This window comes from Barbus barbus (genome assembly GCF_936440315.1).
Source record: "Barbus barbus genome assembly, chromosome: 12".
Classification (NCBI taxonomy): Eukaryota; Metazoa; Chordata; class Actinopteri; order Cypriniformes; family Cyprinidae; genus Barbus; species Barbus barbus.
In genome coordinates this window covers 18,903,834-18,931,519 of record NC_136740.1, presented here as the reverse complement: position 1 = coordinate 18,931,519, position 27,686 = coordinate 18,903,834, and the positions used below count along the sequence as shown (strand labels likewise).

General features: G+C 39.3%; 1 protein-coding gene across 1 annotated transcript in view; it reads right to left on the bottom strand.

Annotated features, from left to right (window-relative positions):
• LOC306877608 (integrin alpha-8-like) overlaps nucleotides 1-27,686 on the bottom strand; it is a 75,496-nt gene that overhangs the window by 33,414 nt on the left and 14,396 nt on the right. Inside the window, exons 7-16 of the mRNA XM_079429465.1 lie at nucleotides 27,010-27,135; nucleotides 26,469-26,513; nucleotides 23,885-23,928; nucleotides 23,146-23,202; nucleotides 22,560-22,612; nucleotides 20,944-21,149; nucleotides 15,565-15,756; nucleotides 9,943-9,988; nucleotides 6,108-6,215; nucleotides 786-841 (exon numbers count right to left, since the gene is read on the bottom strand). Of these exons, the coding sequence (XP_079285591.1) occupies nucleotides 786-841; nucleotides 6,108-6,215; nucleotides 9,943-9,988; nucleotides 15,565-15,756; nucleotides 20,944-21,149; nucleotides 22,560-22,612; nucleotides 23,146-23,202; nucleotides 23,885-23,928; nucleotides 26,469-26,513; nucleotides 27,010-27,135 (933 nt within the window). The remainder of the gene's footprint in view (nucleotides 1-785; nucleotides 842-6,107; nucleotides 6,216-9,942; nucleotides 9,989-15,564; nucleotides 15,757-20,943; nucleotides 21,150-22,559; nucleotides 22,613-23,145; nucleotides 23,203-23,884; nucleotides 23,929-26,468; nucleotides 26,514-27,009; nucleotides 27,136-27,686) is intronic.

Here is a 27,686-nt window from a genome sequence, read left to right as displayed (position 1 = left end):
GGAGTACAAAGACAAGTGTGTCTTGCCTACAGTCAAGCATGGTGGTGGGAGTGTCATGGTCTGGGGCTGCATGAGTGCTGTCGGCACTGGGGAGCTACAGTTCATTGAGGGAACCATTAATGCCAACATGTACTGTGAAATACTGAAGCAGAGACTGGGCCGCAGGGCAGTATTCCAACATGATAATGACCCCAAACACAACGCCAAGACGACCACTGCCTTGCTAAAGAAGCTGAGGGTAAAGGTGATGGACTGGCCAAGCATGTCTCCAGACCTAAACCCTATTGAGCATCTGTGGGGCATCCTCAAACGGAAGGTGGAGGAGCGCAAGGTCTCTAACCTCCACGATGTCGTCATGGAGGAGTGGAAGAGGACTCCAGTGGCAACCTGTGAAGCTCTGGTGAACTCCATGCCCAAGAGGGTTAAGGTAGTGCTGGAAAGTAATGCTGGCCACACAAAATAATGACACTTTGGGCCCAATTTGGACATTTTCACTTAGGGGTATACTCACTTTTGTGGCGAGCGGTTTAGACATTAATGGCTGTGTTGAGTTATTTTGAGGGGACAGCAAATTTACACTGTTATACAAGCTGTACACTCACTACTTTATATTGTAGCAAAGTGTAATTTCTTCAGTGTTGTCACATGAAAAGATATAACAAAATGTTTACAAAAATGTGAGGAGTGTACTCACTTCTGTAATTCTTCAAGACATTTGTTGATAAGACTATATCCATTTACTGAAACGAAATGCATTTAATTAACAGAAAAATGAATGCACTTACCTACATAATCAGGAATACCAATCCCAGAGATCTTTGCACACACATTTACTGACAGACTGAGAGAAAGAAATAAAGAGAGAAAGAGACATTTAGTACAGCATAACTTGGCCAAAAAGCAATGAAAACATTTAAGTGATGTTGAAAAAACATAGGAAGAGGATTGTTAATATGGGTGGAGTGTTTATAGATGGAGCTGAATGGAGACATGGGACGCTGAGGGAGCCTGTGCTCCTCAATATTTAATTACTTAATCGAATTTGCCTCTTTTTTTCTCTTCCATCTGTCCTTTCCTTGCTTCATCTCTTTATCCCTCCCTCTCTTTAATAGTCTAGTAATAGAGGCCAGCAATTAGATCGGCCCAAGAGCGACTTCCTGTTGATGTTTAATTAATTTACAGGAATCTGTGTAAAACTAGCCCTTCATTTGCAAAGAAACACAAATAGAACCAGGACGGAGGATTTAAAACATGGTACTCCACCAGAAACATGCTGTAAGGTGAGAGCGCATAAAAACACGCTTACACCTCTCCAGCTGGTGCTCAATAGCTGTATTTCCGTTATGTTAAACGTGTAATGATATCTGTGCTCAGGGACTCACAACTGCAGTCTTAATGGCCCAAAGGGCCAATCCGATGCATAGCATTCCATACAACCCAAATATGTCTAATCAGAAACACCCCATTAACCCCCCTACACACACTTACACAGCATTGAGCGTGTCTGAGTTTAAATTAGCGATAAACAAGCTGGATGCTGTGCCTCATGAACAACACGGAATACCTACGAGGCTGTGCCTGATGGAATCCAGCATTGTGCTCTAACCACGCAAACCCTGCCATGACCCCTCCAGGTAGCGGTGCATTTTAAAATACACAGCTGAAGTCATGTGTTAGCTGTACAGTGAGAGAGAAAGGAGAGAGGAGTATGCATATTTAAGGGAAGAAGTGGCCCCGCTATACATAATTTAATGATGCCTTGTTAGTTCTCCTCCCCCCTGGCAAGGGTAAGCGCATAATCACGCACATACAAACACTCCAGTGCCCAGAGGTTGACCCCCCCTGACCCCTACTCTGACCCCACTGCAACTTTTCTGACTCGGCCGCCCATCTGCCATTTGTAATTACTGCCCACTCCTCAGAGTATTAATGGCACCCTTGTGTGTGTGTGGTTTGACATGAGTCATTTAACACACTTTTACTCTCTGGTTTAAATTTACGCCTGTTTTTCATTTAAAATTTTTTAAACAATTTGCTTCATTGCTGTTGAAAGGATACAGAAGAATATAAAAATTAAATTAAACTCTAAAGAGGCAATGTTTAGAGTCTTAAAGGATTAGTTCACTTCCAGAATAAAAAACTACTGATAATTTTCTCACCCCCATGTCATCCAAGATATGCATGTCTGTCTGTCTTCATTCTAAAAGAAATTAAGGTTTTTGAGGAAAACATTCCAGGATTTTTCTCCATTGTGTACTTCAACAAGAAGGTCCAAATTGTAGTTTCAAAGAGCTCTACACGATCCCAGCAGAGGAATAAGGGTCTTATCTAGCGAAACAATTGTAATTTTCTTAAAAAAAAAAAAAGTTTTTTTTAAAAAAAAAAGTATCTACTTTTTGACCACAAATGCTCATCTTGCACTAGCTCTGCAATGTGCGTCCACGACTTCACGCATTAAATTAATCAAAAGGCCTTGGAAAGGTCACGCGTGACATAGGCAGAAGTAGTTCCGAACTCCATCTCATTTTCTCTTCCAACTACAAAATTGTCCAAAAATTTGTACAATTTGTACAAAATTTGATTTAGTCTTTGCACGTTCACTTTGTAAACACTGGGTCAGTACTTCCCCCCTATGTCGCACGTAACCTTTCCAACATGACTTTGTAATGCGTGAAGTCATGGACACAGAAGTGGGGAAGTCGTGGCCTAATGGTTAGAGAGTCGGACTTGCAAACCGAAGGTTGCAGGTTCGAGTCTCCGGCCGGCAGGAATTGTAGGTGGGGGGAGTGAATGTCCAGCGCTCTCTCCACCATCAATACCACGACTGTGGTGCCCTTGAGCAAGGCACCGAACCCCCAACTGCTCCCCGGGCGTCGCAGCATAAATGGCGTGTGTTCACGGTGTGTGTGTGTTCACTGCTGTGTGTGCACGTTGGATGGGTTAAATGCAGAGCAAGAATTCCGAGTATGGGTCACCATACTTGGCAGTATGTCACTTCACTTCACTTCACTTCAGAAGCAGTGCAAGACGAGCATTTGTGGTTAAAAAATATATAAATTAATATTTTTAGAAAATGACAGATTTTTTTGAAAATGACAGACAGAAAAATGACATTTTGCTACATAAGATCCTTATTCCTCGGCTGGGATTGTGTAGAGTCCTTTGAAGCTGCATTGAAACTGCAATTTGGACCTTCAACCTCGTTGGTCCTTGTTGAAGTCCAATATATGGAGAAAAAAAGTTTCTTCAAAAACCTTAATTTCTTTTACACTAAAGAAAGACAGACATGAACATCTTGGATGACATGGGGGTGTAAGGGAACTGTTGTGTGTGTGTGTCATGTGTTCCTGCCTCTTGTGCCCATATTTGGTTTGTTTCCTGTCCTTGTTAAATGTAATCATCAGTTAATTCTTGTCCAGCCATGTTCGTCTCATTATCTATGATTTGCGTGTGTATTTATAGTTCTGTCTGTTCAGTTTCGTGTGGTCTGGTCTACTCGTTAATCCCGGTGTGTGATGTCCTTGTCTGCCTTGCCTTGTCCTGCCCTGCCATGTCTTGATGTTCAGTAAAGTGTTATTTGAGTTTATATCCTCGTCTGCGTGTTCCTGGTTCCGCCCTCGTGTGTGCACCGTGACAGAAGACCAGACCCAAAACAGTAAGCGGCGCCCCTTCACCTTGTTTTGTTTTCCGTTTTTGAAAAGTTTTTTGTTTGTTCCTGTTTTGTTTGTCCCTCGCGGCATGGAAGTCGCCACTCGTCCTTCTGCCCTAGCCCACGACATGTCGGCGTGGGAGTTCGGCAGGATTGCCGCGAGTGCCGCGAGTCCGCTGGCCGCGAGCCCTGAAGTCAAGCCCGCGGGATCGCCGCTGAGTCAAGCCCGCCGATCGCGGGAGATATCCGCCGCTGTCCGCGGCTCCCAACCTCGCCGCTCACACAATGCCCGCCGTTCGCGGGAGTTCACGCCGCCGTCCGCGGCACACCGAGCCCGCCGTTCGCGGGAGTTCACGCCGCCGTCCGCGGCACACCGAGCCCGCCGTTCGCGGGAGTTCACGCCGCCACCTGCGGTTCACCCAAGTCCGCCGTCCGTGGGGAAAGCCAACCCACCGTCGGCGGCTTCACCGTGCCCGCCGTTCGCGGGAGATCAACGCTGCCGTCCGCGGGGAAAGCCAACCCGCCGTCGGCGGCTCCCCCTGTTCACGCCGCCGTCCGCGGCTCCCCTGTGCACGCCGCCGGTCCGCCTCTGACTCAATGCCCGCCGGTCCGCCTCTGACTCAATGCCCGCCGATCCGCCGCTGACTCAAGCCCACCGGATTGCCGCTGACTCAAGCCCACCGGATTGCCGCTGACTCAAGCCTGCCGGTCGCCGATACCCACTCCGTGGATCAAGTCCACATGTCACGGCCAGGAGAGCCGTGTTTGTGTTCGTTGTGCCCACAGGAACATTTTAAACTTACCTTGTCGTGTCATGTCTTGTCCATGGAGACTCGTCTGGGGCAGGCGGCTCCTTGAGTTGTGGCCATGGAGGCCAGTCGCAGCCGCTTGCCCCCCCTGTCGCAGAAGTGGAGGAGGTCGCTGAGGGACCCTGTGAGGGCCCCTGACTCCTCGTCATGCCCAGAGGAAGACTCAGCTTCCTAGCCAGCCCAGGAGGGCTTCTGGTTCCTGTGGGATGTCCTGTCGTGTTTGTCTGACCCTGGAGGGTTTCCTGTCGTGTCATGTACTGTCTTGTTTGTCTAGCCCCGGAGGGCTCCTGATACCCCCTGGATTCCCCATGGAAATTTTGGGGGGGGGGGTAGTAGAGCTCTGGGTGGAGTGGGCGGGCCGTAGGAGGCCACGGCCACGAAGACCACCCGCCATGGCTTCCTGAGCTCCCAGCTCCGCCGGGGCCTCCGTCTGTTCTGCTCTGGAGGTCCCCGTCCTGTGTTTCTGTGGATGTCTGTCCTGAGGGGCCTCCAGAGCGCCCACCCCCCCTCCCTGATGGAACTGTTAAGGCTCGGGACGAGCCTTTCGGGAGGGGGGAGTAATGTAAGGGAACTGTTGTGTGTGTGTGTCATGTGTTCCTGCCTCTTGTGCCCATATTTGGTTTGTTTCCTGTCCTTGTTAAATGTAATCATCAGTTAATTCTTGTCCAGCCATGTTCGTCTCATTATCTATGATTTGCGTGTGTATTTATAGTTCTGTCTGTTCAGTTTCGTGTGGTCTGGTCTACTCGTTAATCCCGGTGTGTGATGTCCTTGTCTGCCTTGCCTTGTCCTGCCCTGCCATGTCTTGATGTTCAGTAAAGTGTTATTTGAGTTTATATCCTCGTCTGCGTGTTCCTGGTTCCGCCCTCGTGTGTGCACCGTGACAGGGGGTGAGTAAATTATCAGTAAATTTTTATTCTGGAAGTGAAGTAATCCTTAACTTTGGTGTTTTTTTCATCCTCTGGATCTCTTTACGCTGTCTTCTCTATCTTGTTTTGTCTCTCTATGTTCATCTGTGTGATTCAAAGTTTCTCTCTGTCTCTCTCTATTTCCAACCACAGTTCGTACATTTATTTTACTAAGCTACTCTTTAGTTATTGCAGAATTCCACACTTTAGTACTTTCGTTTGTCTCTCCAAAACCTTCAGTTCTTTCTTCCCCACACCAAACCCTAACACACAGGCACATGCACCCCAAGCAGCCAAACAGATCTGGTATGTTTACAGTCACGGGGCCCAAAAACTGCTTGTGGGACGCAATGTCCATCCACATAAAGGGTAAGAATGCAGGGTTGTGTGCATGTTTGTGTGGTTTGGAAAAATGCACTGAGACTTCCAGAAACACTTAGTTTTACCACAGAGAAGGAAAAAAACTGCTGTAATGTGGTACTATAGACCACATGGTTTTAAAACCTCCCAGTCAGCCATAGCTCTTTGGCCCAGACTGCTTTAGTTTACCCTTAACCAGAACTAAAGGTCAATATATCTGTCCCATCAGATGAACACTTCATCTAGAAGAGATAAATCAAAATACGAACTTTCAAATGTGTGTGTATTTTTTTTTTTGTAGTACATACGAGTCACTCTTTGCAGCAGAAGCTAAGAGTAAACTTCAGTAACTAGCACTGGAAAATTGTAGCTGACACTTACCAGTTTACCATGTCATCAGAATTGGGCATGCGGCAGGACTTGTCCTCAGGGTTGAGAATTCTGGGTGTCAAAATCAGCTGAGCGTCCACCGTGACCACTGGCCTTGCCCTAGTATTGTTGAGAGACAATATAACGGGGATAATATTACAAATATAAATAACTAATATAATTCATATGATTTTATTGCAGTAATGAGTTTGAATAGGAAGCTGAATTCAGAGCTGCAAATAAACATTAGAAACCCACTAAATTAGACTGTTTAACGTCAAAAGAAATGACAAGACCTAATGTCAATGTAGATTTCAGTTCATAACAAATTTTACATGTGTAAGGTGATGTAAATGTGAAACAGGATATTCAATGTAAACACTGTGGGGTGAGACTTTTATGCCATTTTCATTAATCTCTATATTATTTGTTTTAAATGTGAATATTAGTTCACTAAAATAAAATGTATAGATTTTTGGTTGTTGTTTAACAATATGCAATAGCTCAAAGTTGTTTCAAAGGATAATTTGAAAAAAAAAATAAAATGATAAAAAATGATAATAAAAAACTTGTACCAATGAATTGTTCACAATAAGACCAGGAACACACATTTTTAAAGTAAATATAAATATACATTTTGTTTTCAAACCTGAATATCAAAATGACTGAAAAGAACAATTTCCAATTAGATAAAAAAAAGCTAACTGAAGTCATTTCTCAGGACACCTATTTCAGTGATATCTGATATATCTATCTGTCATACAGAATGAACATTCAACGCACTGCATTACGTAAAGAATCACGTACAGAACATTTAACTAACATAAACTAAACATTCAGAGTCCTATTCTAATAGAACATCAGACAGGCTGAGTAAATGAGAACTTAACATGAGGTCAGTCTCTGTTCTGCTCGGGCCTCACTTTCAGCCTGTTGAGACTAGCACTCAAACTGGATTAACAGTGGAAATGTTATCTTACACAAATACACCAGAGCCCACTACAGCTAATCACTTTAACACTGACACCAAGACACTGCTAGTGTGTGAGAGTGTGTGCTGGGACATGTTAATGTGTCTGTGTGTTTTGGTGGCTTTGAGGCAGGAAAAATGGACTGTTTTGAAACATTTCTAAGGGAAACCTGATCTGAAACACTCAATCGAAGTCTTGGCTACTCAGACTAGACATGCCACAAGTCTATAGATAATCTACAGCTAAGGAATTCTTTATGAACGCATTATGAAGCCAGACATTTCAATATTTTCTGTTATGCAAATTGAAAATGTGTTACAATCGTATCATAGAACAGAGAAAAACAACGTCATATGTATCAGGTTTCCTTCCAGCTAAACCTCAAACACAGGTGTTTTCTGTGCCGTTCACTCTAATGAGGAAAGCATGTGTGGAGAGTTTAGGCCAGAAAAAATGTGATGCTACACACAAACACACTATTATACTGTATATATTTATACACCTATTACATACAACACACACACACACACACACACGCACACACACATACAGTGCCCTCCAAAAGTATTGTAACAGTTAAGGCCAATGCCTTTATTTTTGCTGTAGACAAAGTTTAGTTGTTTGTTAGTTGCAAATCCTTTGCTTTCAATAACTGCATCAAGCCTGTGACCCATTGACATCACCAAACTTTTGCATTCTTCTTTTGTGATGCTTTTCCAGGCTTTCACCGCAGCCTCTTTCAGTTTTGGGGGTTACTCCCTTCAGTCTCTTCTTTAGCAGGTAAAATGCATACTCTACATGGTTTAAGTGTGGAGATTGACTTGGCCAGTCTAAAACCTTCCACTTCTTGCCCCTGATGAACTCCTTTGTTGTTTTGGCACTATGTTTTGGGTCATTATCTTGCTGCATGATGAAGGATCTCTCAATCAGTTTGGTTGCATCTTTCTGTAAATTGTCAGACAAAATATTTCTCTAGACTTGAGTTAATTTTGCTGCTGCCATCATGTGTTACATCATTAATGAAGATTAATGAGCCTGTCCCAGAAGAAGCGATGAAAGCCCAAGCCATTACATTACTTGTGTAATGTGTACTATAATGTACTCCTGTGTACACTGTGTTTCAGATAAGCATGTATGTTTGTGGATCATGAGCAGATCCTTTCTTTCTCCAAACTTTAGCATTTCCATCACTTTGGTCCATAAAATCAGTCCATGAAACCTTGTCCCAGAATTTTTGGGGCTCGTTTCCTATTCTTCTTGCTAATGAGTGGTTTGCATCTTCTGGTGTAGCCTCTGTACTTTTGTTCATGAAGTCTTCTGCGAACAGTAGATTGTAATACCTTCACTCATGTCCTCTGGAGGTTGTTGCTGATGTCACTAACAGTTGTTTTAGGGTCTTTCTTTACAGCTGTCACAATGTTTCTGTCATCAACTGCAGATGTTTTCCTTGATCTACCCGTTTGAGGTGTGTTACTTAGTACATCAGTGGTTTCTTTCTTCCTCAGGAGTTGTACTTGCTATTGCCAGTGTTTGTGCAATGGTTTGATTGCCGCTAAACTCCAGGAAAGTCCAAAACCAGGCTGATTACATAAGAGATTGCAGAGAGAATAGATACTCACGTAGCGTTTTCAGTGAATTATTAATTCCAGTGTGTTTTGCTTTAAAACACAAGCTCTTCTTGTTGGAGAGGGAGTAAAATCTTTTTGACCTGCACTCGACCGGTCACCGTTATATGCGCATGGCACTCGACCAGGCACAGCCATACACAAAACAGAACATTTATTATTAAGAGCATTTATATATAGACGTAATGAGTCCCGTGACCAGCTTATACAGCTGTGACGGGTTGCAAGGTGAGCGTGATTAACCGTAAGGAGTCCAGTGGCAGATGCGTATAGTCGCGTTGAGTCCGGTGGCAGCTGCCTCTAAACGGTGACAGATCGAGAGGCAGGTCGAGTTCCATGCACGTATCACAGTGACATGTCGAGTGGCAGCTGCCGGTTGCACGGAAAGATTTTAATCTTGTTGTTCTGAAGAGCACGAGAGCTCACTCACGCATCGCGCAGTGTGAAATACAGACTGAACGTAACGTCAAAACATTCCACCACTGTATGATATGCAAACTACGTTTTCTCGGCAAGATGAAGCAAACCAGCTTCTTTTGATGTTTTAATTTTCATGGTTGAGGATTGCAATCAAGGTAAAGACGATTGCAGTGACGTACAGGAGTCGTAAGCAGGCGTAGTCTGATACACCGTGTTTGAGCGCTCTTGACGCACAGATCATATGTTGTATTCATGCACAGATATTTCATTACATTCACGTTGTTTCCACACATATTTAGGATAATGTTTTGATTTGTCTTGTGTATGTTGTTGTGTTTAGTCAGTGTGCACAAATGTATCAATTATATGAACTTCTTTGGTGTCCTTTTGGAGTCTCCCAAGTGTCCTTTTTTTTAATATATATATATATATATATATAAATTTATCTTGAAATAAGCTTGCAGAAAATACAGTTTTGTGAGAATCACCCTTCAATCTTTTGGTTTACTTTGCTGGATATAGTAAATAGTGAAACAATTAACATATTAAGCAAGATAAATGGTATATGCTTAATTTCATGATAATTGTGTGATTAATCTATTGACAGCCCTAATATATATATATATATATACACACACACACACATACATACATAGGTTTAGATTTAAATTCAAGATAACACTGCTAACACTTGCTATTCAAGACATCACTGGCATCATTTGATCAAAAATGATTCCATCTTTATGATGCATGTCACAAATGAGTACTCATTTAAAGACATTTTGACATTGTTGTATTAATATGGTGTATGTAAAGTGTACAATTTCTCACCTGTAGGCCACAACTTTACTCACTCCAAATGCACCAACCAGCAAATCTGTAAAAAGAGTGAAATATACTTAGAGCTGCAGGACGGACACAATATGATACAGAAAAATGTGTGTTGCAAGAGAAAAAGGAAGAAAGAGAACGAGTGGCTGGATCATAAAGCTTCAAAGCACACTGCAGCTGGAAGTGATTTGGGCCTCCAGCAGACTCCATCAAAGATTCGTCGACCCGTTTCTCATTCTACCAGTCTTGCATCTTACATCACCTGCCGTCCCTGAACAGAGCCATAGAGAAACCCTAGAGAGCCGCGGAGAACGTGTGAGGCTTTAATCTCATTCTACTCAGACATGCACAGAGCCACATCTGATTAAGGGGAAGGTAAATATGGCACACTGAATAGTTTCCCTCTTCTCTTAGACTCTTCTCTCAGTGGGCATGATAAACCTGAGTCTCAAACCATATGAGATTTTAATGTGATGCAGTGGAAGTGTTGTAATGTAGTTTAAATAAACCAGGGCCTTCACAAAAATTATGCAATTAGGTTTAATAAAAACAACGTGATCCACATCACAAATTTGTAAATCTATTGCGAAGACAAATCAACTAATGCCAAAATATCTATACTCATTTTTTTATAAAATGTACTGTATAACTGTATAACAAATGTGCCTCCTGATCCCATTTTTCTCTCTTCCTCAATGTATGGTAATAAAACAGACACATACATATAAATATTTAAGTAATTTAGCATAACAAAAGCAAAATTTGTACTAAAAATTACTTTTTTAATTATCAGACCAAACAAAACATGGTCACGTATCATCAAATATTCAGGTCTGTGTGCACAAACCACACCTCCTGTACCCGAGATGAAACTGTGGAAATGATTGGCAGTGTGTGCATGTGTGTTTGTGGTCCGTTGCTTCCTCTGTGGCCTTTGCTAAAGTTATAACCATTCATACATCTCTGACATCTCATTAAACTGGTATGTATAACTGAACCAACATAAACGAAAGCAAAAAAGCAGATTCTGACACCTGCTCAGACAATATTACAATATTAGACATTTGATTTCTTTGGTGGTGAAGAATTTCTAAAAATGAAACATTAAACTTTAACGTTCACACAAGGTCGGTTTCATTTGGGCTTTCATTAAACTTGAGCGAGAGAACACTCTCTATCCTCAGTTTATGAATTGTACGAAGCATTAATACGAAGGAAGAGTACAAATTGGTCCTGGAGGGATGCTTTCAGTCAGGCAAACTCAGAGACTCGTATGCAGGAATGTTCCAGAACAGCTCCAGCACCCTAATGACTGCTCAGAGACTGCGGCTTTGATTCTTGTTTCACTGAGGTTGATCACTGGCTTCGCTTTCCATCAGGTCCTGCCTTCAGGAACGAGAGACCCATGGCAAAGATCCCATTGTAAACCAGCAGCTTTTGGTATTGTGACAGAAAACACACCTCGAAAACAATGGACAGAAACACACACACTAAATCCGAGTGACAGATATACGCACACCCTGAAGGTCTGAGCTCTCACCTTGTATCTGTGATGCACAGATGATGACAGAATAATTCAATCTATTACATTCTCACATCTGGAAAGTCCATTAGCGCACTCTTTGAGTGACTTCCTCAGAACGGCAGTGAGGTGTAAATGTGTGTGTGTGCTACAAGAGTCAACCTCAAAATATTCAGGTCAAACCCTCTGGCCACCACAACACAAGGGTCTTAACTGCATGAATAGGTTAATAGGAGGTGGAATGATGGAGGGAGGGGATGGAAGAAGCTCAAGCACTTAAACTTAATTAGGATAGAGTCTGTTAAAGTCATCTTCATCCTCTAGCCAATGAAATGCCGGACCACAGCCAACTAATGCAATACCCTCTTTTACCTCCAGCTAGGAATTTCTCTCTCATTTCACCTGACACACAATCACACATCCATCTCTTCCCCTCCAAAAAATAAAAATAAAAAACTAACTCCTCCCTGTAGATGTCTGGATGGAAATGTTCTTGATCGGATTGGGAGTAAATGTACAGTTTGGAGGGCTTACTAAATGGATACAAGGTGCCCACCCAAGTTCCTAAAACATTTCTAATGGGTCCTGATTGTAACATCAGTTTCACACACAAACAACATATGTTTTTGGAAGTAATATAATGTAGAAATATAGTGCAAAGGGAAATTCTGATCACAAATCTTTCCACCATTTGTATTTTTTTTACCATCAGAATGACAGATTCTGAATCTCTGTGTTACCATTTGTAATTTTAACTGTGTTTTTCTCTCAAATTAATAAAGTAATTGTTTCTAAATGTGCATGTGTTCTAAGTGAATGTGTCTGAGAACAACGCCTGAAGCGGCAGACAGGAAATACAAAATACAAAATCTCCACTGCTGTTTAAGCAGGTCATGATGAATGACCCTTCACCTTTGACTTAAACCCTGTGTTTAACCACACAGTTCATGCTAACCCTCACATTAACGCCAAACCACACACATAAATGAAAATACAGGAAAAACAGGAAAGGTAACCATGGGTGCTGATTTATAACATAATAAATAACAGGCCTTTTTGGAAACAAAATAGTTTTTATAATCTATGTCGTCATACTCAAACATGGTGTTCACCAAGTTTCTAGCAACAAGCAATAGTTTGTCATACTCAGTGATGGGGAGTAACTAGTTACATGTAACAGATTTACATAATTTAATTACTAAATAAATGCAACTGTAATCTACAGTTATTGAGAACAATGTGTAATTAAATTACAGTTACTTATGAAAATGTTAACGATTGCAATAGGGGTTACAACTGAATATTTTCACACACAAACAGATTTGATTGATTTCTTTCCCAAATTACGTTGACTGCTCTAAAATATGAGACACCAATGTTTCAGGAGTTTAGGACACAGTATAGGACACTTACTTGATAACCGTTTTATTTCCTATTTGGATTTATGTATATGCTTTATTTTTTTAAGATTTTTTCTAAAACATTGTTAGATGCCAGTGATTTCAAAACAGTGCTATAGCTATTAAACTATATCTTATGATTTTAAACCTGTATATAACCTCAGAACAATCTCAAAGTAAAAAGAGGTCTTAAGTCCTGCCTGGTTTCATTTTTCAAAATAATTAACAGCTGAAAACATTCGTTAGAAATTTAGAAAAGTATTCAAAAAGTAATCAAATGTAATTAGTTACATTACTTTAATACAGTAATTGAAATAGTTATACAACTTATTACATTTTAAATAGAGTAATCTGAAACCTATTACATTTTCACTGTACATGGTGAACATGAAATTGCTGCACAATAAGACAAAACCACAGCCAATCAGAAGATATTGAAGGGATAATTCACACAAAAATGACAATTTTGTCCATCACCCTCATGTTGTTCTATCCCTCACCTGAATGACTTTTAAGATATTCTGTAGAATGTTCGTAATTAAAAAGTTTTGGTAACCATTGACTTCCACTGTATGGACAAAAAACACTGTGCTTTTTTTCTTTTCTATGTTCCGCAGAAGAAAGTAAGTCATACTGCTATGGAATAACATGAGGGTGCGTAAATGACAATTTTTTTTTTTTTTGGTGATCTCTTTAATGTACAAATATGAAGAGTGTGATATTGGGCCAATGAGATGTCATAGTGGCTACCTGGTAGAATGACAGATAAATAGAGATCAAGCAAGATACAAAAGTTCTGTAACTTGTTTCAGGGCACAAAGCTACTTCCCCTTTCAACCAAGACCATTTATGGGAACTTAGCTGTAAAATAATTTTTCTGAATATGTTAGAACGATCAACATAACTAACATGATTACATGTCAAAATCATGTCAGTCATGTAAAATTAAATTATGTCTATTTCTGATGCAAGAAACCATAACCAAATTTATCGACAGACTTCAAAGAATATAATAAAAAATTCCACACACATCCCATTTATGTTTAATCACTAGCACACGGCTTTATCCAAAGCGCCTTACAAACGAGGAATAAAACAAAGTGATTTTAATCTAAACGAACTGAAGAAAGTGATAAACCATGTAAACATTTACATGCACATACTTCAATGATATGCTGAGAGGCCGATTACAAGATTCACACTGATCAAAGATTACTGAGATCACATCTCTAAAAAGTCGCAATTTATCCATTTTGAGAATAAATGTCTTTCGTTTTGCTTTCTGGGTCTGTTCAACATCATTGTGTGATTGCATGTATTTGCCATCCATTGAAGCTTTTCATGTATGGAAGAGATCTGCATTTATAAGTGCATATTTAAGATGACAATCCTGTCGCCATGAAAGAACAAACACCAACACACTCGCTCAACACACACATGTGCATATAAGCTGCCAACCCATCTGACTTCCCGTCTCTTTAAAGAAAGCATGTGACAGCATCTGCTTTGATGATTTTGTACAATGCCATTAAAAAATGAAAGAGGAGATTAAAGGACAGAACGTATGAACACACTGCTCTGTTTTTGCTGAAGCATACTTGAGGCGTTATAGCAGAGTTTAGCTTTAGAAACACACTGGATGTTTTTGCAGTTTCAATGAAACAATTAATTCATATTTATGTTAGTCAAAACAAGATTATGACGCAGCGGTGTTGGATTGTGAGAACATATTCTTCAGAAAGCTCTGGATATTCACTCTGGCAGTTCAAATCAATATAAACTAATCCACAAACACCATGTTGGGATGCCCAAACTAATAACCTCATGATAGAGTCACAGTGAATTCATTTTTCAACACTGCTAGACCTCAACAGGGAAATCAGAGGCTCTTTTGCCTGAATGCACGTCAGTTCAGGACATATTCTCGATAAACGGCTTTTGTATGGGCACAGTTACATAATACATCACATAATATAACATAACTGTTTGCAAACACTTTAAAAGTTTGATTTCAGCCACAAAGCAATTATTAATCTTGAACCCTTGAAACTTCATCTGGAGCCCAGTTAACATCTGCCACATGACAATCTGTCACTCACACACACACACACACACACATACACAAGCTATAAATAACTTGTTCAGTCACCTGCAAATATTTATCTCCATAGTTTCAAAATGATTGACTTTGAAGTATCTAAATGTTCAATAAGATCTGACCTTCTCAGGTAAACTCCAAAATCACTGTACTCAATAAAAATAAGCTGAAACATTTATAAATGCGTGATTTGATGTGGCTCAGACAGCAGAGAGTGTCAGAAATCACATGGATTTCATCACACTCTGCGAAAGATTGTTTTCAATAAAAACATGATAAATAAACCACGATAAACATAGCAATGAGAAAAATATGCAGAAACAATAACCCTCCATAAAAGAAGACATAGAAAGACAAACAAAAAAACAAGAAATTAAGAAGAATGAGTGGAAACACTTGCAAACAGTTGTAGAAAACCCATGGACTGACCAACAATGCAACTCAACCTGGATGTCTCAGTCCAGTCTTTTTCTTCTTTGTCCAGTCTTTCATTCCTCCTACATCTGATCTCCTTGGCTTACATGAGTTCCTAAGCATGATTGTCTTAACAGAAACTTGTGTAAACAGAGAGAGGAAGAGACTGAAAGTTTTTCTTTACTCACCAGGGTACTGGTTGTTATCGAGGTCAGAATCTCCACGCAGGGTGAATCCAAAGCCTGCTGGGACAGCATATGAAGCCCAGTCGCCTTTTAGCACTTGAGATGCCTGTAACATCAGCCCAGATTTTTGCCCGTTATAGATGAAGACCCTGCCACGACGATCTTCTCCTGCGAATGGAGCCCCTATTGCCACATCTGAGTAAGAAAAAGATGGAGAAACATTATTTTATCAATAACAGCATATACAAGATGTGTATCCTATTTGTTTCCACTCACAGCCTGCCTACGGAAGCCCGTTTCTTCATCAGAGTTATAAAATAAAAATTGCGAGAGAAAGTTAAATTAGAAATAGGTCACAATTAGGAAAAATAAAATTGCAAATGCGAGTCATCATATTGTGAGATACAAAGTATCAGTTGTGAGATTTAAAGTTGCAACTGTGTTATAAATTCACAATTATAAGGGAATAATGTCTAAATAGTAAGATATAAAGTTTCAATTCTGATAAATATAATTGCAATTAAGTTTGGATCTGCTCCATTTTGTCAATTTATTATTATTTCAGTGTTTGATATGTTGGAGAGTAACAGACAGATGCTTTCATGTGGAAGAACAGAGGATGCTGCTGAAAAGAATACAGATGATTTACACAAAGCTCCGCAGGGAGCGACCGCTCTTTTCTCTTCGGCACTGAGGGACTATTACAGAACAATAACAGACTCATGCAAAAGCACAAGTCCAAGTGCACTACTGCATGGCCAATAAATCTCCAGGGTAGGTTTATCTGTATAAGTGTTCCTCCTTCCAGCAGCGCTGCTCAAGTCATTAACCTACATTTGGGCAGCAGTACACGCACGCGAGGGGAAAACTAAAGAAACAGAGAAATGCTGACCCAGACAGAGATGCCCACTGAGGGGCAGAAAGGCAGAAGAACAGAGTGACTGAGGGGATGTTGAGGAAATAAACTCTATAAAGATCTATGTCAGGGATATTCACATTTCTTTGCTTTAGGGCTGCTGTTACAAAATGATCAAGGGCCACTGAATTATCTGGTAATAGTAATGATGTATGGCTTTCATTTGGTTTAAAAGTGTGGCTTACTGCATATCAGCCTCATATATTTATCAAAACAGTGCTGGAACATCTTTAAAAGATCCTTTGCACTCAGCGTAGACCATGAGAATTTAATCATGACATCTTATTTACACAAATTCATTCATAGAATTCATAAATGCATCCAGTATGCTAACTTCAGATCCTCCCATAGAAATACAGTGTATATATGCACTAATAGTGAAAAATATATTGAAGCATAAAGAGGACACTGACATTGCAGAGCAGGTTACAAGACAGAGCAGGTTACTTCTAGTATGAAACAAAATCTCAGCTTTCAATTTTTTTTAGATATTCAAACAATAAACACCATTTTGTGGCTCTTTAATGCAGTGGTTCTCAATTCCAGTCCTGGGGGCCCCCTGCTCTGCACATTTTTCACGTCTCCCTGACTTAACACACCTGATTGAGATCACTGGAATTGAGAACCACTGCTTTAATGTTTCCTGACAGATCGCTGTAGTGCCTCAGTTCAAGCATTACATGGACAGATAATTTCTTACTACTAAGTTATAGTATGAAAATAAACATGAATGAACATCCGAAAGTTTGTCGTTTTAACCATGGAAAGACGTCAATACACACCAGTTTTCAAGTTCAAATCCACCAATTTTAATCGACTAACTTTCCTGTTGAGTTTATTAGTTGTACAAAATGGCAAATTTAGCATTAGAATTAGTCAGATTGATCCATGAGCATAATTTTAATTGCATTTAGTGTAAACGGCGACTGATAATGTATTTGTCCTGCCAGATGAGGCTTGCACAGCCAGAGTGAGCGTGTGAGAGAGACAGCACACACAAAGTAACTCACAGAAATTTAGATGCATACTGCGGTAGATTTAGATAAGCAATATTATACGGCCATGATGTTTTCCCGAATATCAATATCAACACGATTGCAATGTGACACTGATTTTATACAACAGTATTTAAATAAACAAGAAGTTAAAATTAACTTAGACAAAATATTGACTGTTTTTGCTCAATTTCGCTGACGAAAATAGTTCCGATCAAAGCCACAGCAGAACTGTTGTGTGTCTCCGAGCAACACACAGCGGTGTTTCGTAACTGAATGAATCCACGTTTTTGAACAAATCAAGTGAGTCAATGATTCAGTGGCCCATAAGGACAGTCACTTGCCTCGTTTCTGAATGAATCAATCTTATAAAATGATTTATGCATTTGAAATTCTGCAGTGTAAGTGCATTTATGGCACCTCAGCTTCATCAAATTGTCTGTGTAAATGCATCTAATGCCACTTCAGATGCAGCTTCTGTTTCCTCAGCAGTGGAAAGATAGAGTTTGTTAATACTAATTTCATTTGAATAGTAACAACTCTACTGAATTAATTGAAACAAAGAAATTGATGTGAAAGATGACACATTTAATAAGGTTAGGAGGAAAAAAATGACCATTTATAAACTGTGGGAAATGACATCTTTGTTACATACAGCTACTCATTTTAAGTTAGCTATTTCTTCCTCTTTCTCACACACGTTCACGGTGTGTGTGTGTTCACTGCTGTGTGTGTGCACTTTGGATGGGATAAATGCACAGCACTAATTCCGAGTATGGGTTACTATACTTGGCTACATGTCACGCCACTGTGTGTGTGTAACTCTTTTCAGTCACAGAGCACTTTATTTTGAGAGTTGTTTAAGTGAGAGAAAATCTGTAACTTAGTCCAGACTGGGGGAATTGTAATGTTTAATAATTAATTTTATTATGTAAATTGAAATTTGCATAGATTTTTGTTTGTATATGCTGTCAATTATAGTTCTTACAAAGAAAATCGGAATCTGCAAAAATTGGTATCAGCAGGTCACACTTCCAAAAAACGGAATCGGCCAAGAAAATTGCAATCGGTGCATCTCTAATAGTTATGTTTGCTGATAACCTCACGGGGAGCTGAATTTCGCCCATAGGCCAGGCTTTGAGTATCCCCAATCTATGTCCTGTAATGAAAATAACTGACAAACACCAAAGAATTGACAAAAACAAAGGGATAAAAGGATACAGAACAGGGAAAGAGAGAGAGCCCATGACTAATGACAGATCTGAGAGGAATGTGTGCTCATGGAAATCTTCTGAGCTAAGCAAACCCTTCTGAGGTAGACAGGAACGAAAAGTTTAATTAGACTTATAAAAATAAAATCATCACCACAAGAAAGCACTCATTTCCGTTCACTGGACCACCGTGTGTATGTGTGGGAAGTGTGTGCACACGTGCGTCAGCGTATGTAATAATGCTCTGTTTCACTGTTTCTCTTGGGCGAGTTCCTCTCTATAAATATCCGCTGTGTGTTGTTGGTGATTCTTGATCATTTCCTTTTCCTGTTTTCTAGCAGTGGGCACATTAGCTGGCACAGTGCCCAAAGACCCCCAACATTAACAGTCAGACAGTCGACAAAAGAGAACAGCATAATATATATGAGACCGAATTCATTATGACACTTTACAAGATACTTAATTGTGTGGCTTGGCCTTAATGGACTGCATACATATACTACATGCTACAGTGGAGAGAAACAGACATTTTATAGACATAAGAAACCACTGAGTCCAAAAATAACACACATGTATTGTAAAGTCATGCTCAAGGGCCTAATCTCATTTTCTGACCCTAATGGAATTACAATTATAAGCTCTTATTTGTACTTTGTTAAATGTACTATGATAAATGATACATTTTAACAGATTTTCTCCCAAATTCAGAGAGAGAGAGAGAGAGAAAAAAACTGTACAGATTCTGTCTGGGCCTGCCTACAACCAACACTAAACACCAGGACACTGCAGACTGTTTAGCAACACACATAAGCGATGCCTCTCATTAGATTCTCTCAAAAGCAAATCCATCCAGGGGGAAACAGAGCAACAAAACTGAACAAACAAAGCTCAGATCAAAGACGCCAAGCAAATAGCAATAAGACAGAATAATTCAAACAGCAAGAGTACAAAAGCACACAGAAACACTTCATCACACCAGTGCAGCCATATGGCTGGTGTAACAGAGATACAGTGTGTGATATCAGATTCATTATGACCATATCAGTTATTGATTAAGTCATTATTCTCCAAAACTCCAAGGCAGCATCATCTCATAATGTGATACTTTTACATTGCCAGAAAAAATGAGTCAAGACCTATAAGTAATCCACAAAATGAACCCCTGCATAAATCAAAGTGTGTTTTGTTCCCATTGAACTCACAGACACATTATATACAATACTTGAGTCTCTAGGCACACTGGCATTTCATACAAGTTGTAAGTCTTTTATGACAACATGCTTTTGGAAATCAGAGAATCAGGTGGCTTGCATCTCATGTATGGATATAATCTCCTCATCTTACTTTCATCCACATCAAGTGTCATTTTAAAATTACACTGAAATATCAGATTGTGTTACAGTAACATATGGAGCTGATTCATAGACTGCACATATGCACACACACACACACACACACACACACACACACACACACACACACACACACACACAGGGACCAGCACAACAGAAAACCTCTGTCTACAATTCAACTCAATCTGTCTGTAGTGATGGAGGTGATCTGTGGCTGATTAGTCTGGTCTAAACTCCACCCATGAACACCTGGTTTCTTTCAGATGCAGAAAGATCTCTGAAAAATCATAATAAACAGAGAAATGCTGCCATGACAACATAATTAGCGATGATCAGGACAGAGAGACAGGGCTTTTCTGTGTGCCCAGACAGGTTAACAATGCTCTGACCAAAATTTCAAATACTCCAAATTTTCAATTTCAGCTTTAATTCATAATTTTTTGAGGGTGAATTTACATTTATAATTAAAAATTTATAAACCTTATTTATTGTTACATTTATGACAGTGTTTAATATACATTTCTAAATGATTAAATTATTGTAGATTTTTCAGTCATATACATTTTTTGTTGACCATTATTTATTTATTTATTTTGCGATACTAGCGGTTGAATATCAACAGGAATATAAACCATGTGACCTCCATTCAAAAACTCAAAACACACATACAACAGAGTGGTTCACACCCAGCTCTTCACAGGAAAATGCAGACAAGGGCACCAAATAATTTTACCTTTCCTGACTAGCTAGAACTGTACATTATAAGCATGTGAAAGAGAGACAGGATATCCTACTCAAAAAAAGTCAAGTAGGAAATGGGTGTATATGTAACCTCTGTCTCACTGGCCTTGGAAAAACTCCTGAAACATGCAAGACAACTCTGAAACTATATTAATACAAATACTTACCAAGGTAGCCATCCTGGTTGATATCTCCGAGAGGGGCGATGGCACTTCCATACCGGCCGAACAGGTGCGTTCCAGTGAGTGTGATTGGAGGGGAGAAGAAAAGCACGTCCTCTTGCAAATACAAGTACACACGGCCCACCTCACGAGGTTTACTCTCAAACTCACGGTCCATGTAGAGTGGAGCTCCAACTAGCACGTCATCTAGCCTGTGCGTGTACATAAATTCACAAATTTGACAAACACCTCTAGGTTTTGAATTTTTGGAGGCCCATAAGTAACATAAATTGTATATGTATTTTGAAGATGCTTTACATGGAAACTGAATGGATGGTTAACAACTGAATAAAGACCTGCAGATTTAAAGTGCATGTTTGAAGTCAAAGTATCATACAAGACGTCGCCCTTGAGGTTACAAAGCAGCAATATATACAAGGAAGTGCACCACTGAACCATTGTAAAATATGAGCCATCAGAGAAGACGAGCCAGCGCATGACAGTATCATGTCGGGGGATAAAGCATACATTTTATAAATGCTGAGAATATAAAACAGAGACATTTTGCTTAGAAATATGAATTTAGGAGTGTGTTTTGGACTGTGTGAGGACCGATGGAGGAATACCAAAATGTTCCTACAGTTCGGAACAGGGCATTCTGAGAATAACCTGGACTAAAACCAACAAAGATGGTGGCAGAATTCCAATGATAAAATGGAATGGAATGCTGTAGAAAAATTCACATTTGTACTTCTCAGACTTCTTAGTTCTAAGACAACAGATATAACCAAGTTATGTTATTTAATATCTAAAAATAAATCACTGTGATTTATACGTTTCAGCATTTAGTGGCCAAAAAATAACAAAAATGATACACTGATTTCAACACTAAAAACTGATTGGCCCTGTTTCCAGCAAATGAGCCATTTCAACAGCTATAAGTGTAATGAGCTATAATTCGCTCTGTGCATTGGTCATTGCTGGTGTATAATTTAACTGCTCTTTCTTTGTGTATACTGCTGTTTTACTGTGTATTCAACTATGTACCACTGGTAAGGAAGCCTTTCAGTTAATGGCATAAACATATGTCAGCATTTCAGACATAAGAGAAGGAACTTTGGCGCTGATGTGTCAGCAAAGTTTTGAATCCTCATAAGACCAAATTAGAAACAAATTTTATACATATCAAATTCCCTCTTGGACGATGTGAGCATTTAAACAAGGGTCAAGTAAAACAGAGCTTAATGCATGAGTCTAAATAAGCCAAAGCCCATATAAAACCTCATGGTCCAATTTATATGATTTATATGGTCCAAGTTCTTTTTAGTTCTGAATACACCTTGTAACTAAATACAGCGTGAGCTGGTAAATTAAATTAGCTCAAAACAAATAATACGGAGAGATAAGAAAGCCTTGTTTCAATGCAGACAGACCGTGAGGAACACTTAAGTACGACAACTACAGAATGTGCTCTTCTGAGTTGCCTCACATGGGGATACACATAGATTTCATAAGGAGGACTTTAATGTAGACAGACTTACTCATTTACCACCACCTCTTGCATAGAACAACTGTTTTATGACCTTACATTTCATTAAACATTAATTTCCATGTTGACTTACCCATCTCCATTTAGATCAGTCACTGCAACGGTGTATCCAAAATAAGAGGCCATCTGCCAGAAAAAGTTGCATATGAAATAGAAATGTGAGATGGAGAGAATGCAAATAAAAGGTCTGTGTCTCATTCAAAAACTTTCTTTGGTCCAATTTAGCCAGACATAAATATATTAAATAACATTGTGCTTTGGCTTCCATTGGCTGTGGAAAGCAAAACTCAAAGTCAAGTCAAGTCATATAAAAGAACAACAATAGTCATTTAAAAGAGATGTTTCTGTGCAATTTCTATTGATGACAGCATTAAATTCATCAAATGACAAAGAGCACATAACAAGGTATGCAGTACAGTCACACTACACACTTTCACTATCTAAAAGTGTCATTTTAGCTCTCTGGCTTACAATGCAGGAGCAATATGCAATTTTCGTAAAGTATGTCAAAATGTGGCTGCTGTATTCTCCATATCTTAGAAATTAGAACTGACCCACAACTCCTGCAAATAATTCATAGTAAACAAATAGCATGTTAACGAACAAAAAGATCAAACTAAAATTTTAAAAACAAGAAATAAAAAAACAAAATCACTCACCTGCTCCCCAGTAAAATTCTGAATAAAAGTCAGGTTTGTTGCATTGATCACAGCCACCTATAATAAGAGAAGTCAGATTGTATTAGTGCTAATAAAACACTATTTCCATTCATGACAGATCGTCATGATTCTGATGTACTGCAGGACTTGTGTATTTGACCACATGTCTGTCCTCCATTCCAAACTAGAGTGATTTTCCTCATGTTAGGCGTTTAGCACTCTAATAATTACATCCAGATTGATCTTAGTGGATGTTTTTTGGGGCACATATGACTGAGATCCTAAATCAAACAAAGCCACATATGGCTAATACCCAAGAATATAACATGCAGTAAAAAAAAGACCCAAATTCACTGTCTGCCTCACAAACCACCCATCCAGCTGAATATGATTCTGTTTAATTGAGGGCCAAAGGGGACACCCCCTACGTCCTAGATGCTACAGCCCTAATTGGGAATTCCTTCTTAAGACTTCAAATCACATCCAGATGAGAAACTTACAAGCACTTACATAAGTGACAAGGTTTTACCGGAATACCAGTCTTTGCAAAAATACTTCTTTTTTTGTTTGTTTATTTGAATAAACAAATGTTTCAATTTTAGTACAAAGGTAGTGACTAACCTCTTGAACAGTTCTCACATTCTTCCTCCCCCCTTGACCTTTCCCTCTGACCTTTGATTCCATATCTTACCATGACAGAAACACAGGAAACAAAGTCTGTTTAGGACTGTATACTTACATAACCAAAGTTGTGCGCCCCTCGAGGTACCCCTGCTACCAGTTCTGCATAGACGACATAAGAAAAGCATACAGTAAACATACCTGAGCTATTTACATATGCATCGGCAGGTTTATATATTTTAGACTTGCAGAGTTTGAAGAAACAAATGATGTGCTTCAGTACTCAACAATAATAAAACATACACTTTTCTTGTTTTGAGAAGAGTGTGCAAGAGTGAACGTTTCCACACTCACAACCACTTATCTAGTGTATCTCAGGCTAAACAGTGAGGTGAGATGTGTGAGTGTTGTTAATCTCGTCTGTCAACACCATCTCAGTCACTCATTTATTATAAATATTTAGAAGAGAGAGACAGAGAGGAGAAAGACACATAGTGGAGGAGACAGAGGCTGTCTGAGGCCTGATGGATGATCTTGGAGATAGTGATGTGGTGGGAGGGTTTGCGGCTGTCTGTCGGATCTGTCCCACCCACTGAGATCGGAGAGGGACTGTTCAAAAGTCTGCCCCATTTCTAACTCGAAATCTCTCAGACTCACAGGGACCCATCGCAGCCCCGCTTGTCCTCGACCCCCCCCCCCCCCCCCCCCCCCCCCAGCTAGATAAAATTTCCCGCCTTCTTTGACCGCAAAGTGTGCCACAGCAAAGGCCATGTATGAAACTCTGACAAAAAGAGATCAGCATGTCTCTCCTCTCTGGATTCACCACTAATCCAGACCAGATAGAACATATGTCTGAAAAGACAGAGAGGGAATTCTGGGAAGAATGAACTGAAACTGCCGATAGCGCTGATTATTTGCATGCTGTCTGCATTGTTTTAACGTCTGATTCGCTAAAGGAATTGCACAAATCAAGTAACAGAGCACATATACCCCCCCCCCCCCCCCCCCCCCCAAAATGGTGCTGAACACAATTTTGTCACCATTTTTTGTTTTGCAGGTCAGTTTTGAGTGGTATTGCAATCTGCCATACTTCATAATCATCACCTGATGAATTACTGCGGCCGTGATCAATACACTATAAATTGTTTGTCATTTTAACAGAAAAAGACCGCTTAATAAAAACCTGTTAATACATTACAATATGTGACCCTGGACCACAAAACCAGTCATAAGTAGCACAGGTATATATGTAGCAATAGCCAATACATTTTATGGGTCAGAATTATTGATTTATGCCAAAAATCATTAGGATATTAAGTAAAAATCATGTTACATGAAGATAGTTTCTAAGTTTCCTACCGTAAATATATCAAAACTTAATTTTTGTTTAGTAATATGCATTGCTAAGAACTTCATTTGGACAACTTTAAAGGTGATTTTCTTAATATTTAGATTTTTTTTTTTTTGCACCCTCAGATTCCAGATTTTCAAATAGTTGCATCTCAGCCAAATATTGTAACAAACCATACATGAATGGAGAAAGGTTATTTTATTCAGCTTTCAGATGATGCATAAATCTCAATTAAAAAAAAAAGACCCTTATGACTGGTTTTGTGGTCTAGGGTCACATATACAGGGAAAAATTGTGAATGTATTAAGATGACATTATATGTAATTGTACAGTAAAATTACGTTTGGAAGTAAAATTTGACAGTACAGTACCATACAATTTACGGTGAAAAACAATAAATGGACAAAAGTCCCTGTGGGACAAATCACATGATTATATCATGTCAAACTGTTTTGTTTCTTCATATTTCATGTTTTGTTACAATTTCTATTATTCAAGTCAAATTTACTTCAATAACACAATACACACAATTTTAAAGCAGCTCTGCAGAAAATCACGATGTTAATGTTTATAATATCTTATATCAATATTAGAAACACTGTCACAGTATTTTACAGTGAACTTCAGGCAACCACAGCTGCAGGGTTTTTTTTTCCAGTGTAGAAAATTTAAAATGTGTACTTTTCAATTAGACGTGCACTATTAAATAGCATAATAATTCACACAAGATTATTTTATACCAGATTTTAGTCTGTTCAAGCTGGATTGTGGGTGGTTGGTAAATAAATGGCAGGGTTTTGCAGAATGGTACTGTCTGATGGATAGGTAGGCTAATGATTGCTTATGAGACAGCATGAGCGCACACACGTGTGTGTGTGTGTTAGAGAGGGATGACAGACTGCAGATGGGCTGTTTGTCACTGGGTGGTATGTCAGGGACAGAATCCTGGGAGTGCTCTGTAATTATGGTCTGAGGCTGAAGGGTCCGATCAAAGCAACAAGTAAGCAACAAAGTAACTCAGTAAGCAACAAATCCACACAACAACCACACACAGAGACAGAGATCTCTCTCATGCACTCACATTAATACACAAACTCTACAAAAAATGCAGAGGTTTGTTTATGTGTCTGAGATAGAGGTCTGGTACTCAACCCGAACATTACAACATGTGACAAGTAAAGAAGATATTTTAAAGAATGTTCTGTCTACACATGGAGTCTTTTGTGCTCCACAGAAAAAAGTAAATCATACAGGACAACATGATGGAATAAATAATTATAGAATTATAATTATAATTTTAATCCCTTTAATCTGTATCATTTGTGTATATAAAATGTTGAAAAGTTCTCACCTTGTTCAGAATCACCTGTGAACTCTCCAACCGCTACAGAGTAACCTACCAGACACAGAAAGAGACCATATCAAAACCAGAGTGACTACAGTGAGAGGAACAGTTGATGCTGCTAATAAAAGTGGGTCAGTTTAAAAACGATGTTTACTCATGTTGGATTTATCTCATCATTTTATTATCAATTGCATTATTATCGTGACAGTCCAGCTGTGATGATGATTACTTACAGTACATGGAAAATGTTCATATACGATTTTCAAGTGTGTATTTAAAGAATGTGTGTGTGTGTGTGTGTGTATGAGTGTTTTTAGGTCTGTAGTTCCAGATGGAAATGTTATCAGTAAGCACAAACTTAGCACCGAATTGAGCTATGGGACAGAGGGTCAAGGTTACCTCAACATCCACCAAAAAAAGCTTGTGTGTATTCATGTGCGCGTGTGTTTATTAAATTGACAGGGCCCATAAACAGGGCACCAATGCAAATCGCTAGTGTTCCATAAAGCATCTTTACCTTTCAAACACACCCAAACACGTCTCTTACCTAGGTAACTGTCATCATATGCGTCTGATGCTGCCACAGTCTGCTTCTCTCCCTGAACTTTGCGCAGAATAGTTTTTAGGGAATAGCCGTTCAATATTTCTGCAACACCTGCAGTGATCACTTGACCTAAACACACACAAATACACATTAGTTTCCAAACAGGCCTACTGATTTTTTGTCAGTGTGTGTTGATGTGCATCACAGACAGTGTACAATTGTGGTGGCAGATGTTGTTACTTATTGTTGGATGGCAAAACAAACTGTAAAGTACAAAAATTCCTGTAGAACTCATATGCACTAAAACAACAGGAATAAAAACAGCATAACAGTTTTTTTATATATATATTTAAAAAATTATAGTTAAATAACCATATTTATCTACAATAGTAATAAAATTATATTAAAATCAATGATATATTTTTTGTAATATATCTCTAATTTCTAATATCTTTCTAATTCTAAGATGAATTATTGTGACCTTGAATTAATTTAAGAAAAACAATGTGTTGCATAGATTTAATATAGGATTGATAAGTTCTAAAATTGAAATGTTTTTTGGTGGAAATACCACTGCGATTGGAGAATGGTCCATTAATGATTTGATCCAAGGATTGAAGCTTAATTCTCAACAGGCAGAAACATTTTAAGGGGACACAACTTCTCTTAAAACCTCCCTG